Here is a 13,800-nt window from a genome sequence, read left to right as displayed (position 1 = left end):
AGCTGAGGCAGGTGGATCACTTGAGTCCAGGAGTTTGAGATCAGCCTGACCATCATGATGAGACCTCATCACTACAAAAAATCAAAAATTACCCAAGTGTGGTGGTGAACACCTGTGGTCCCCCCTACTGAAGAGGCTGATGAGGCAGAAGAATTGCTTGAGCCCAGGATGTCAAGGCTGCAGTGAGCCACTGTACATGCCACTGCACTCCAGCCTGGGCAGAGAGAATGAGACCCACCCTGTCTCAAAAAACAAAAAAAAAATTATTACAGACTTCTTTGTGGAAGGCATCCTTCTTCATCATGGATCTATCTAGTAAGTGTAATTACTGAAATACCACAAATATTAGATTGTTTATTTTTTTAAGATATCCTGTAACATGACTCTCAAGAAGAGTGTCTTAGTGGGCATAAATTAAGATAGCAAAAGTACTGAAGTTGAATTAATTAGGAGAGCATTCCCAAAATTGCTGAGTAGTGGAATTTTAGATTCTCTTTGGTGGAATCAGAGTGGAAGAGGTAGGCAAGGAGATTTGGAGAAAACTAGATTATAATACATACTCTAGAGAGTTCCTGGGGTTAGAGAAAGGATCTCATTTTCTCCTGTTTTTTAAATATATTTTTTTCTCTTTTTGTTTTCTTGATCACTTATTGTCTGATCTCCTGGTTTATGGAAGATGAGGCAGTTATGTTTAGGTTTCACTTCCCTGTCCTGATCTGACTAAACTAGCCAACAGATTTTCTCACCCTTTCCTTTTTGCCTTTTCCAGTATGGGTGGCATCCCTGCCCGGAATAGTAAAGGGGAAAGGCTTCTGCTTTATATTGGCATCATTGACATTCTGCAGTCTTACAGGTGAGGAGCATATGGATCCCAAATTAAGAGAGGGTGGATACAGATAACCACTCATGTTTCTCTTTTAGATGGGTTTGTTGCCAAGTTCTTCCGGAAGCAAGAATAGTGAGTTGCAGTCTGGCTACTTACTTCATTAGTTTTCAGATGGTTTATTTCCTTGATTTTGCCTCTTTCCCCGGCCTTTACAACCCTCCCTTCCCCATCTCCCCAGACATAATGTATACCTTCTGTGGAAAGCTGAGTCAGTCTTGGAAGCACCAGGGTGGAATATGCCATCTGTCTGGCTCTTTGCAAAAACCTATGAGATGAGTCATGCTCCACATTGGGATACAGCTAGAAACGTTGCCCTTTTCCATGGAGGAAAAACAGGAGGGTCACTGTGTTCTGTAAAAAGTATCAGCCTGTGGAACTAAGGCAATGAAGTGATCACCAGGGAGGAGCTGGAAATGTTAGACCCCGGTTTTGTTCCTGTAAGGTTTTAAGTACTAATGAGGACTGGACAGTACTTGGTTTGTTGGTTCAGTATTATCATCCAGTTTTAACTACCCTTTCCAGTCTTGCCCATCTGTTCCTTCAGCTCTCCTTTTACAATAAATATTCATGTTCCTGATTTGCCAGGGACATAAATTGCCCTTTTCCCATGGGGGAATAATTGACTTACCTAGAAACAACATTGGTCTCCATGATGACCCAGCACTGCTGTGTCTGTTCTTGGGAAAACCAGTGTACCAGTAGATGTGCTTTCTCAGCTTCTGTCTTTTGAAGGTTTTCTATTAGCCCTTTAACCCCCTAAAATATAAAGTTATTAAGATCATTTATTGAAAAATGACATGAGGAGGTGATGTACATTTTTCTTGCAGGTTTGTTAAGAAGTTGGAGCACTCTTGGAAAGCCCTGGTACATGACGGGGTAAGTAGCAATACTAGAGGCTCTCTTACCCACTTCTGCCTCCATCACTTCTGATTGGCCTCCTCAGTTTCTTGCAATTTTTTTCTTTTTTTTTGAGACAGGGTCTTACTCTGTCACCCAGGCTGGAGTGCAGTGGCATGATCTCGCTTACTGCAACCTCCGTCTCCCAGTTTCAAGTGATTCTCCTGTCTCAGCCTCCCGAGTAGCTGGGACTACAGGCACACGCCACCATGCCCAGCTAATTTTTGTACTTTTAGTAGAGACGGGGTTCCACCATGTTGGTCAGGCAGGTCTCAAACTCTTGATCTCAAAGTGATCTGCCCACCTTGGCCTCCCAAAGTGCTGGGTTGAGACGGAGTCTTGCTCTGTCACTCAGGCTGGAGTGCAGTAGCATGATCTCAGCTCACTTCAACCTCCACCTCCCAGGTTCAAGCGATTCTCATGCCTCAGCCTCCCATGTAGCTGGGATTACAGGTACCCGCTACCATGCCTGACTAATTTTTGTATTTTTAGTAGAGATGAGGTTTTGCCATGTTGAACAGGCTGGTCTCGAACTCCTGACCTCAGGTGATCTGCCCACCTCGGCCTCCCAAAGTGCTAGGATTACAGGCGTGAGCCACCATGCCCGGCCTTTTCCATTTATTTCATTTGTGGGTTTTACCCTTCTGCTAGGGGCTCAGTCTGGGGGAAGATAGCCCTTGGACTAAAGGTCCTCTTGCTGGGCCTCCCTCTAACTCTATAGCATTTCTTCTGCTCTGCAGGATACTGTCTCAGTGCATCGCCCAGGCTTCTACGCTGAACGGTTCCAGCGCTTCATGTGCAACACAGTATTTAAGAAGATTCCCTGTAAGTGGTTTCTACCAAGTGACTGCCTACTCTGACCAGTGGCTCCCTTACCCCAAGAGAACAGAGGGCAGGACACCTCTGGTAGGGAGCTGCCAACGCCAGAGGCATCTCCTCCCACCTACATCCCATGAGAGCCATTTCTTACCCTTTGTGTTAGTCAGTCTGTCACAGTCGTTTCCAAGTTGCTGTTTCCCCCTTGGCTCTTCCTGCATATGTCAATGAGGTGAGGGCCATTTCTGGGGAACTGGGATTTGCAAAAAAAAAAAAAAAAAAAAAAAAAAGTGTAGTTGTGGATGTAGGATCCATGCCACAGAGATAGGCAGAGCCAGACTTTTATGTACAGAGATACGCAATGAGGTTACCAGTGTTCTGTTTTATCTTCTAGACTATCTCAAGTGGTTAGAGAAGCATTTACTGATTTCTGCTTAGCACATGTTTTTAGTCTCTTTCCTCAACTTTCTTGTTTAGAAAGTGCCAATATTCTTTTTTTGCAAGTCTTCCATGCTGCTGCCACAGCAAATTCTAACTTCTCTTTCCCTTCTTCTCCTATTAGGCATCATTAGTCACATGGCAAGGGAGAGGGGACCTAGGCATGCCAGATAGTCTTAAGGGATATGGAAAAACCAGGCTGGGTGCAGTGTCTCACACAATCCCAGCACTTTGGGAGACCAAGGCAGGAGGATCAGTTAAGCCCGGGAGTTTGGAACCAGCCTGGGCAACATGATGAGACCTCATCTCTACAAAAAATTTTAAAAAGATAAGGAAAAAAATCATTTCAATCTTTACAAAATGATATACAAGGGTCAATTATTTAGTGCTGGGCACATACGTGCTAAGAAGATGTAGAGTGAAAGTGTTACCTTTCTTGACCGGGCACGGTGGCTCATGCCTGTAATCGCAGCACTTTGGGAGGCCAAAGCAGGTGAATCACCTGAGGTCAGGAATTCGAGAAGTCTGACCAATATGTTGAAACCCCGTCTCTACTAAAAATACAAAAATTAGCCGGGTGGTGGTGCGCACCTGTAATCTCAGCTACTCAGGAGGCTGAGGCAGGAGAATCACTTAAACCTGGGAGGAAGAGGTTGCAGTGAGCTGAAATAGGGCCATTGCACTCCAGCCTGGGTGACAGGAGAGAAACTTCATCTCAAAAAAAGTTCTTAGGTTTTACTATAGGATACTATTAAAGAAAAAAGGGGGCCAGGCGCAGTGGCTTACGCCTGTAATCCCAGCACTTTGGGAGGCCGAGGTGGGCGGATCATGAGGTTAGGAGATTGAGACCATCCTGGTAACATGGTGAAACCCCTCTCTACTAAAAATACAAAAAAAAAATTAGCCTGGCATGGTGGTGGCCGCCTGTAGTCCCAGCTACTTGGGAGGCTGAGGCAGGAGAATGGCGTGAACCCGGGAGGCGGAGCTTGCAGTGAGCCGAGATCGCGCCACTGCACTCCAGCCTGGGCAACAGAGTCAGACTCCATCTCAAAAAAAAAAAGGAAAAGAAAAAGTGGGCGGGGGAAGTGGCACACACCTGTAATCCCAGCACTTTGGGAGGCAGAGGTGGGTAGACCACCTGAGGTCAGGAGTTCGAGACCAGCCTGACCAATATGGTGAAACCCCGTCTCTACTAAAAATACAAAATTAGCTAGGCCTAGTGGCGCATGCCTGTAATCCTAGCTACCCAGGAGGCTGAGGCATGAGAATCACTTGAACTCTGGAGGCGGAGGTTGCAGTGAGCCAAGATTGCGCCACTGCACTCCAGCATAGGCAAACGAGCAAAACTCCATCTCAAAAAAAAGGAATAATGCATTAGGGTACGTTTCATCTGATGGAAGTAGAGCAGCTGTCAAGGCTCCATGTTGGAGGGGTAGGTGTGGATATGTTTCCTTTCTTCCAGGTTTTATGCCTCTTGGAAAGTGAAGTGAGCTAACACCTTGTTCTCCGAATAGTAGTTCATAGAGCCCATCTTTGTTGACATTAGCTTTTTCACTTTTCAGACCAACTTTGGGTGTGTGTTGGGGATACTAGCAATTACTCGTATGGATGTCTTGGTAATGGTTGCTAAGGTGGTTGCTAAGTAGGCTCTCTCTTTCCCTTTTGAAGTGAAGCCTTCTCCCTCCAAAAAGTTTCGGTCTGGCTCATCTTTCTCTCGGCGAGTAGGCTCCAGTGGCAACTCCTGCATTACTTACCAACCATCGGTCTCTGGGGAACACAAGGCACAAGTGACAACAAAGGCGGAAGTGGAGCCAGGTCAGCACTATGGCTGGGGTCTCCACATGATTGGGTGCTCCTTCCCTTCCTTCTGAGCCTTTACCTTGTCTGGCTAGGACCTCTGCTCCCATTTCTATCCAGGAAGCCAAGCTGCTACATATTTTTCCTTGTATTTACCGTACCCCATCTTCTCTTTCTTTTTTCTAGGCGTTCACCTTGGTCGTCCTGATGTTTTACCTCAGACTCCACCTTTGGAGGAAATCAGTGAGGGCTCACCTATTCCTGACCCCAGTTTCTCACCTATAGTTGGAGAGACTTTGCAAATGCTAACTACAAGGTTTGTTTATTGACCCCTTTCTCCATATAATCTTATCTCTCTTTTCAAGTCCTTGGAAACCTCTATAATATGATTGCATCGTAATAAATTACCCCAAGGGTTAGTGGCTTAAAATAACAAACATATATCATACTTTCTGTGGGTCAGGAATCCAGGCCCAGCTTAGCTGGGTCCTCTGGCTCAAGATTTCTCATGAGGTGGCATTTAAGCTGTTGGCCAGGGCTAGGGTCTCATCTGAAGGCTCAAATAGGAGAATCTGCTTCTAAGCTTATTTATGTGGTTATGGGTAGGATTTCGTTCCTTGTGGGTTGCTGAACTGAAGGCCTTAGTTCCTTACTGGCTGTTGTCTGGGGGCTTCCCTCAGTTCTTTGCTACATGGACTTCTCCATAGGACAGCTCAGAACATGGCACCTGGCCTATCTGACAGTGAACGAGAGAGTATGTGCCTATGCAGAAACCATAGCCTCTTATAAGTTAATCTCAGAATTGACATTCTACTACTTGTGCTATATTCTGTTCACTAAATGCAGCCCACACTCAAGAGGTAGGGATTACCCAGAGGTGTGAATACCAGGAGGCGCAGGGATCATTGTGAGCCATCTTAGAAACTGCTTGTCATAGTCTGCCCTCTGGTCTCCAGAAATTTACATACCTCCATGTCCAAAATAAACTGACCCCTTCCAGGATCTCCAGAAGTTTCATCCCATTGTAGCATGAGCTCAAAGTCCAGAGTTGTATTACTTAAATTAGGTCCAGGTTTGGATGAGCCCCCCAGGTATAGTTCCTTAAGCACGGCTCCTCATGTACAGTTCTTCTCAATCTGTGAACTTGTGGAACTAACGAGACAGTTATTCTTTCCCTGTGTACCTAGCACACAGTGGTGAGACAGGCATTAGATAACCAATATACACATTTCTGTACATAAAAGAGGAGAATGGGAGGCACAAAAAGGAGTCATTGATTTTATTAGCTGTTCCAAAATCCAGGAAATGTTGGAGTTTCTTTTATTAGGCCTCAAAGCAGAATAATTCTCCATGGTTCTTGGCTCTACCCTCTAGACTCTTGGTTTTGTCTTTTGAGTCTTCCTTTTTCATCAAAGCTAGAGTGTATTTTTACCTGAGTTCTTTTCTCAGCCTGCTGCTTTCCAGTAGAATTTTGGGGGAACTAGTGGTCTCTTTATTTTGTACTGTTTGTCTTTTTTGATCCAAGGTGGCAGTGTTTCTACTGATACAGAAGATTTTGTGGGCCTCCTGTGATTCTCTTTTTTTTTTTTTGAGACAGAGTCTCGCTCTGTCGCCCAGGCTACAGTGCAGTGGCACGATCTCAGCTCACTGCAAGCTCCGCCTCCTGGGTTCACGCCATTATCCTGCCTCAGCCTCCCGAGTAGCTGGGACTACAGGCGCCCGCCACTTCGCCCGGCTAGTTTTTTGTACTTCTTAGTAGAAACGGGGTTTCACCATGTTAGCCAGGATGGTCTCGATCTCCTGACCTTGTGATCCGCCTGTCTCGGCCTCCCAAAGTGCTGGGATTACAGGCTTGAGCCACCGCGCCCGGCCAAGCCTCCTGTGATTCTCCTTGGGATTTACTCCATTAGACAAAATCCACACTCATAAATATCTTCTTCATGAGACCTAAGCTTACAGACCCTGCTTTTCGGTTGAAAGGATCTGTGAAACATAATCTTTTGAACAGCCTTTTGTGTGACTGAATAGCGCAATCAGCCCTCCATATCCACAGGTTCCACATCCCAGACTCAGCCAACTGTGGACTGAAAATACTTGAGAGCCTGGTATGGTGACTCATGCCTGTAATCCCACCATTTGGGAGGCTGAGGTGGGAGGATTGCTTGAGGCAGTTTGAGACCAACCTGGTCAATAAAATGAGACCCCCGTCCCTTAAAAAAAAAAAAAGAAAAAAAAGAAAAGAAAAAATAGTAAAAAAAAAAAAAAAAAAAAAAAATTCCGAAAATGTTATGTTGTTGCTGACATGTATTGTACAGTTAGGCCTACAATGGTTGTGTCTGTACTTAACATGTACAGAATTTTCTTGTCATTATTCCCTGAACAATGCAGTATAACAGCTATTTACATAGTATTTACATTGCATTAGTTATTATAAATAATCTAGGAATGATTTAAAGTATATGGAGGGACAGGCGTGATGGCTCACACCTGTAATCCCAACACTTGTGGGAGATAGAGGCGGCCAGATTACTTGAGCCTAGAAGTTTAAGATCAGCCTGAGCAACATGGTGAAATCCCGTCTCTACCAAAAATATTAAAAAATTAGCTAGGCGTGGTGGTATGTGCCTGTAGTCCCAGTTACTCAGGAGGCTGAGGCAGGAGGATCGCTTGAACCCAGGAGGCAGAGGTTGCAGTGAGCTGAAATCGTGCCGCTGGACTCCAGCCTGGGTGACAGAGCGAGACCCTTTCTCAAAAAAATAAATAAAAATAAAGTATATGAAGGATGTGCATAAGTTATATGCAAATACTATACCATTCTATGTAAGGGACTTGTGCTTGTGGATTTTGATATTCAAGGAGAGGTTCTGGAACCAGTTCCCCACAGATACTGAGGGCTGACTATACTCTGAACCAATACCTTTTGTTTTTCTGAGGTCTTATTGAAATGTTTCACAGTCACGTTTGGCTTCATCTTTAGACCACATTTTCTTGGCAGTGCCCTGGAGCTTATCCTTGCTCAAAAGCCTTTTTTTTTTGGGGGGGGGTAGACATGATGTCTCACTGTGTTAACCAGGCTGGTCTTAAACAGTCCTCCTCCCTCTGCCTCCTAAAGTGAGCCACAGTATGTGGCCTATCATTTCTTAATTTTAGCATCGTTTGCTCTCTGGAGAGGCTTAGAATTTTCAAAACCTATCAAGTTCTGGTATTTTTGTTTAATAGTCCTTCCCATAATTTCTTTCTGTTCTCTTACATTTTACTATAAGCATCAAGAGAAAACCAGGTGGCACCTTCAGGACTTTGCTTGGAAATCTCCTTAGCTAGATTGTCCAATTCTTTAGGCACATATTCTACTTTCACATAATCACAAATCACATTGTTGCTAAACTTTATGCTGCTACCTTACTAGGATCTCCTTTCCTTCAATTTCCAATAAAATTTTTCTCAGTTTAAGCCCTCACTGGTAACCCCATTTAAGTCCAAAATTCTATAAACAGCATATTCAGGACACTAACTTTTCACTAAAATGCTCCTCCAAGCCACCCCCAATGTTTTGTTTTGTTTTGTTTTGTTTTTGTTTTTTGAGATGGAGTCTCACTCTGTTGCCCGGGCAGGAGTTCAGTGGCACGATCTTGGCTCACTGCAATCTCCGCTGACAGGGTCTCCCTCTGTCCCCCAGGCTAGAATGTAGTGGCACTATCTTGGTTTATTGCAACTTCCACCTCCCAGATTCAAGCGATTCTCCTACCTCAGCCTCCCAAGTACCTGAGATTATAAGCATGCACCATCATGCCTGGCTAATTTTTATATTTTTGATAGAGACAGGGTTTTGCCATGTTCCTCAGGCTGGTCTTGAGCTCGTGGCCTCAGGTGATCTGCCTGCCTCAGGCTCCCAAAGTGCTGGGATTGCAGGCATGAGCCACCGCACTGGGCCACCACCCCCAAATTTTAGATTTTTGTTACAGCAGCACCTCAATTCCAGGTGCAAAAATCTGTATTATCTATTATTGTGTAACAAATTACCCCAGACTTAGCTGTCAGAAACAAACATTTGTTATCTCAGTCCGAGTGTGGTGGCTCACACCCGTAATCCTAGCACTTTGGGAGGCCAAGGAGGGCAGATCACCTGAGGCCAGGAGTTCAAGACCGGCCTGGCCAACATGGTGAAACCCTGTCTCTACTAAAAATGTAAAAAATAGCCAGGCGTGGTGATGCGTGCCTATAATCCCAAATACTCAGGAGGCTGAGGTGAGAGAATTGCTTGAACCCGGGAGGCAGAGGTTGCAGTGAGCCATAATTGTGCCACTGCACTTCAGCCTGGGCAACAGTGAGATCTGTCTCAAAAAAAAAGAAAACAAAAATTTGTTATCCCAGTTTCTGTACCTTAGCTGGATGCCTTTGGCTCGGGTTCTCTCTGGAGATTACAGTCAAGCTATTAGTCCAAAAGCTTATCTGAGGGAAGATCAGCTTCTCAGCTCACTTACATGGTTGTTGGCAGTATTCGGTTCCTTTGTCACATCGCCCTCTCCATAGCCAGCTCTTAGCATAGGAGCTGAATTTCCTCAGAGCAGGCAAGCAGGGGCTAGAGCATGAGTCCAAGAAGAAGCTATGATATTTTTATAATCTCATCTCCGAATTGACATTCCATCTCCTGTGCCGCATTCTGTCCAGGAGAAGAGAATCACTAAGTGCAGCCTACACTAGAGAGGGGAGAGAATTACACAATGGCATGGATCTCAGGAGGCAGGGATTATTGGGGGGAATCTTAGAGAGTACCTACCACATCTGGAGATTGAAACAGAAGAGGGCAGAGTACTGGGAAATGTTTTATAGTATTCAAGAAGCCAAATATAGTTAATTAAAACAGTGTGCTTTGCCAGGAGCTATGGCTCATGCCTTTAATCCCAGCACTTTGGGAGGCCGAGGCAGGCGGACCACAAGGTCAGGAGATCGAGACCATCTTGGCTAACATGGTGAAACCCCGACTCTATTAAAAATACAAAAAAAAAAATTAGCTGGGTGTGGTGGTGGACGCCTGTAGTCCCAGCTACTCAGGAGGCTGAGGCAGGAGAATGGCGTGAACCCTGGCAGAGCTTGCAGTGAGCAGAGATCGTGCCACTGCACTCCAGCCTGGGTGACAAAGCGAGACTCTGTCTCAAAAAAAAATAAATAAAACAGTATGCTTCAAAATCGAGTAGCTTCTTAGCCTCTTCTTTCCAAATTCTAAATTGATTCTGAAGTGAAAATTAGAGAAGCAGTATGAGATTTAAGAGGGGAGTCCTTTGTTGTTGTCTTCTAATTCTTTTTCTCTCTGCTTCTGTTTTTTTTTCGCCTGTTAGTACAACCTTGGAAAAGCTTGAAGTTGCAGAGTCAGAGTTCACCCATGTGAGTGTCTGGGATGTGTGGGAGGTGAACGTTTTGCAGGGTATAAAGAGGATCACTCATGGCCTGGAGCAGGAAGTTAATTGGCAAGATTAGAGGATCTGGGTACCTCCTAAATCTTGTTTTTTATTTTTTATTTTGTTTTTATTTTTATTTATATATATATATATATATATATTTTTTTTTTTTTTTTTTTTTTTTGAGACGGAGTCTCGCTCTGTGGCCCAGACTGGAGTGCAGTGGCGCAATCTCGGCTCACTGCAAGCTCCGCCTCCCGGGTTCACGCCATTCTCCTGCCTCAGCCTCCCGAGTAGCTGGGACTACAGGCCCCCGCCACTGCGCCCAGCTAATTTTTTTCTATTTTTAGTAGAGACGGGGTTTCACCATGGTCTCGATCTCCTGACCTTGTGATCCGCCCGCCTCGACCTCCCAAAGTGCTGGGATTACAGGCGTGAGCCACCGCGCCCGGCCTATTTATATATTTTTTTGAGATGGAGTCTCACTCTGTTGCCCAGGCTGGAGTGCAATGGTGCAATCTTGGCTCACTGCAACCTCCGCCTCCTGGGTTCAAGCAGTTCTCCTGCCTCAGCCTCCGGAGTAGCTGGGACTACAGGCGCAGGCCACCATGCCCGGCTAATTTTTGTATTTTTTAGTAGGGGCACGGTTTCACCATATTGGACAGTCTGGTTTCGAACTTCTGGTGTCGTGATCACAGGTGTGAGCCATTGCACCCAACCATCGTGTTTGTTTTGTTTTTGTTTTTGTTTTGTTTTGTTTTTTTGAGACTGAGTCTCGCTCTGTGGAGTGCAGTGGCCTCTCAAAGTGCTGGGATTACAGGCATGAGCTACCGCGCTCGGCCGCCATCTTGTTTTTTAAAAAATATCTTTGGTACCTGATACTTGGAGGCTGAAGCTGAAATAGAAACTTCTTAACGCTTGAAATCCATTCCTGCTTAATCTCATACTCCACATCCTTAACTTTACACTCTCCTTTTACAGTAAGCCAAAGCCTCAGAAGACCTGGAACAAGATTCTGCCATCTCTGTGATCCCGAGATGTGTCAGCCCTTGCCCCAGCAATGCTGAATTTTCTTCTACTTGGTCATCAAAAAAGGAGTGTAATAGAAGCGAGGGGAGCTCCTCCTCCATCTTCTTACTGAAGAAGAACCTCCTCTCCTTCCCCTTCCTCATGAATGGGCATTAGTGCCTCAGACAGTTGAGGACCGAAGCATCCCCTCCACTCCAGAGTTGGGTGGTACGGATTTTCAACTGGCTAACCCTTGGCCTCCACAATTGAATTTTTTTCAGACCCCCATTCTTCATGCTGGAAATGGGATTGCTGTACTTGGCAGTTTTCTTTCCCCTCATCTTTGACCAGGAACTGGACTCTTAGTTTCCTCAGGACAGACTAGCTGGCACATTATCTCCACCTTAGTTCTTTCTCCCTGATCCCTGGAAGAATACCCCTGTAATCTCTGTAAAGGTTTTTGGGGGGATAAGGGAGTTTAACCACCTCTCAGCGTTCTTTTTTTTTTTTTTTTTTTTTTTCCTGAAAAAAGGAAAAAGCACACAGCACACAGTTTCAAGCCAGCTTCAGATCAAAACTCCAGAAGTGTTGACGAGATGCCTATTCGTAGGGTTCCCTCAGAAGAGCCATGGTGTTTGTGAAGAGAAGAGTAGTGATTGCTCTGCCAGAAGCAGCTCCTCTTTAAGCTCCTCCTTTCTTGATGAATTTCTTAAGGCTGAAGGAATGGAGAGTGGGACATGGGGTAATCTTTACCCCTTTTGTTAAAACAGGAGGCAGCCATGGGCTGGGAGATCATAGCCCTTCCTAGGCAGAATCCTGTTCACTGCCAAGCTATAATAATTATTACTATTTTGCAATTTGAAATATATTCTGGTTGATTTTCTAAATGTGAAGACTTACTAAATGAATTTTAGATCATTCTCCAAAGGAGATTTTTTTGCTCTTCTCATCTTTTCCAACAGTGTTCTCCTGTTTGTGGAGCTAAGGTGAAGAGGGGACACCTGTCTGTTTTATCAGGCAGTCCGTATCTATGAGACCAGGAAATATTTTCTTAAACTCATGGGGAGACAGCAGATTCTTGCCTTGGTGAGGTCATTGCTGTGCCATATGTCCTACCCCCCTGTCTTCATGCAGGGAAGTTGGAAATGGGGGCTACATATGCCCTCTCCTCCCCATCTACAAGAGTTGTGGTTTTCCATCTGATTCTTCCACTCTTGTCAGGGGAAGAAGGGGGCCTGGTATCTCAGGCAGATTGTTGAATTCTTGTTCTATCCCTTCTCTATCCCACCCTGCCTTGATAATATGTTAGCCCATACCCCAAATAACTGTCTATATTAGACACCCCCAGCCAGTTTCTGGCTGCCTGTCTTTGCTGCCATGTTCTTTTTTACAAGAAGGAAAGAGTTCTTGCTATTTTTTTTCATAATTTACTATTTATGATGTATTTAAGTGTTTTATTAAGGACACAGTTCTGTTAGGGGTGGGAGGGAATATTTAAGGGAGGGCTGGGTCTTAGGGAAAGGAATGGGGAATCAACATTTTTATGAAGTGTCACTATTTGCCTTTACTTTGTATTGTTCAGAAATGGCAAATACAATATAAAAGTGATACATGGTTTTAATGTAATAAACTTTAATCGGTTATTTAGATCTCTTATTTCTTCTGATTCTTTTTCATATACCATCTGCTCACCCTCCTTCTCCACCACCCAGGCTCAGTTTTGTTGTGTTGCCCTAAACAAAGGCTGCATACTTTCCAGCTTGCAACACTGCAGCTTCACTCTTAAGGCTTTATGTCCGTATGTCCTCTTCCTCAGCAACCCCATTGTCTTCACAAGGAAAAGCAGTGAATGAATATGAGGGGAATTACTGTAGGTCTCTTGCCTAGGTTGCAACCCAGTTTAACAGGGATTTGGAGATTCAAAACTCATTTTACTCAGGTTTAAGAAGAAAGGAGAGGGACAGTGGGAAAAGTAAGTTTGAGGTTGCTGGCCTTAGTGATTCCCTCCCTTTCATTCCCTTGACCTGGCCCTAGGGTGTCACTCTTAGAAGATCATAGAGATTGCAATGCATGGAGTAGTTGGAGATCAAAGAAATAATTGTCCTTCAAGAGTTTCTAGTTTCCGGGAGGAACGCAAATACACGAAAACAATGTATTATATGTGAGACAGCTACTTAAGCTATCTGAAGGTGGCACAGAACATAAAAGGGGGAAAAATTGACAGTTATGTGGGATAAAAGTGTTAGAGATGGGCCGGGCGCGGTGGCTCAAGCCTGTAATCCCAGCACTTTGGGAGGCCGAGGCGGGCGGATCACAAGGTCAGGAGATCGAGACCACAGTGAAACCCCGTCTCTACTAAAAATACAAAAAAATTAGCCGGGCGCGGTGGCGGGCGCCTGTAGTCCCAGCTACTCAGGAGGCTGAGGCAGGAGAATGGCGGGAACCCGGGAGGCGGAGCTTGCAGTGAGCCAAGATCGCGCCACTGCACTCCAGCCTGGGCAACAGCGTGAGACTCCGTCTCAAAAAAAAAAAAAAAAAAAAAAAAAGTGTTAGAGAATGTTT

At 44.9% G+C, this 13,800-nt stretch overlaps 1 protein-coding gene across 20 annotated transcripts in view; it reads left to right on the top strand.

Annotated features, from left to right (window-relative positions):
• LOC105497845 (phosphatidylinositol-4-phosphate 5-kinase type 1 alpha) overlaps nucleotides 1–12,887 on the top strand; it is a 54,721-nt gene extending 41,834 nt beyond the window's left edge. For 13 of the 20 annotated variants that reach the window (XM_071085647.1, XM_011769314.2, XM_011769306.3 and 10 more), the window contains 7 exons: nucleotides 770–853; nucleotides 1,714–1,762; nucleotides 2,524–2,608; nucleotides 4,706–4,852; nucleotides 5,021–5,150; nucleotides 10,171–10,216; nucleotides 11,212–11,351. In XM_071085647.1, coding sequence (XP_070941748.1) covers nucleotides 770–853; nucleotides 1,714–1,762; nucleotides 2,524–2,608; nucleotides 4,706–4,852; nucleotides 5,021–5,150; nucleotides 10,171–10,216; nucleotides 11,212–11,214 — 544 coding nt within the window. In that variant the 3' untranslated portion in view covers nucleotides 11,215–11,351. Of the gene's footprint in view, nucleotides 1–769; nucleotides 854–1,713; nucleotides 1,763–2,523; nucleotides 2,609–4,705; nucleotides 4,853–5,020; nucleotides 5,151–10,170; nucleotides 10,217–11,211 lie in introns of all 20 variants that reach the window. The other 7 variants (XM_011769307.3, XM_011769304.3, XM_011769308.3 and 4 more) reach the window with 4 other exon arrangements.
• The last annotated feature ends 913 nt before the right edge of the window (nucleotides 12,888–13,800 follow it).

The sequence above is a fragment of the Macaca nemestrina genome, chromosome 1, assembly GCF_043159975.1.
Source record: "Macaca nemestrina isolate mMacNem1 chromosome 1, mMacNem.hap1, whole genome shotgun sequence".
Taxonomy (NCBI): Eukaryota; Metazoa; Chordata; class Mammalia; order Primates; family Cercopithecidae; genus Macaca; species Macaca nemestrina.
Note: the sequence above shows the minus strand (reverse complement) of the source record. Positions and strands in the feature narration are given on the sequence as shown.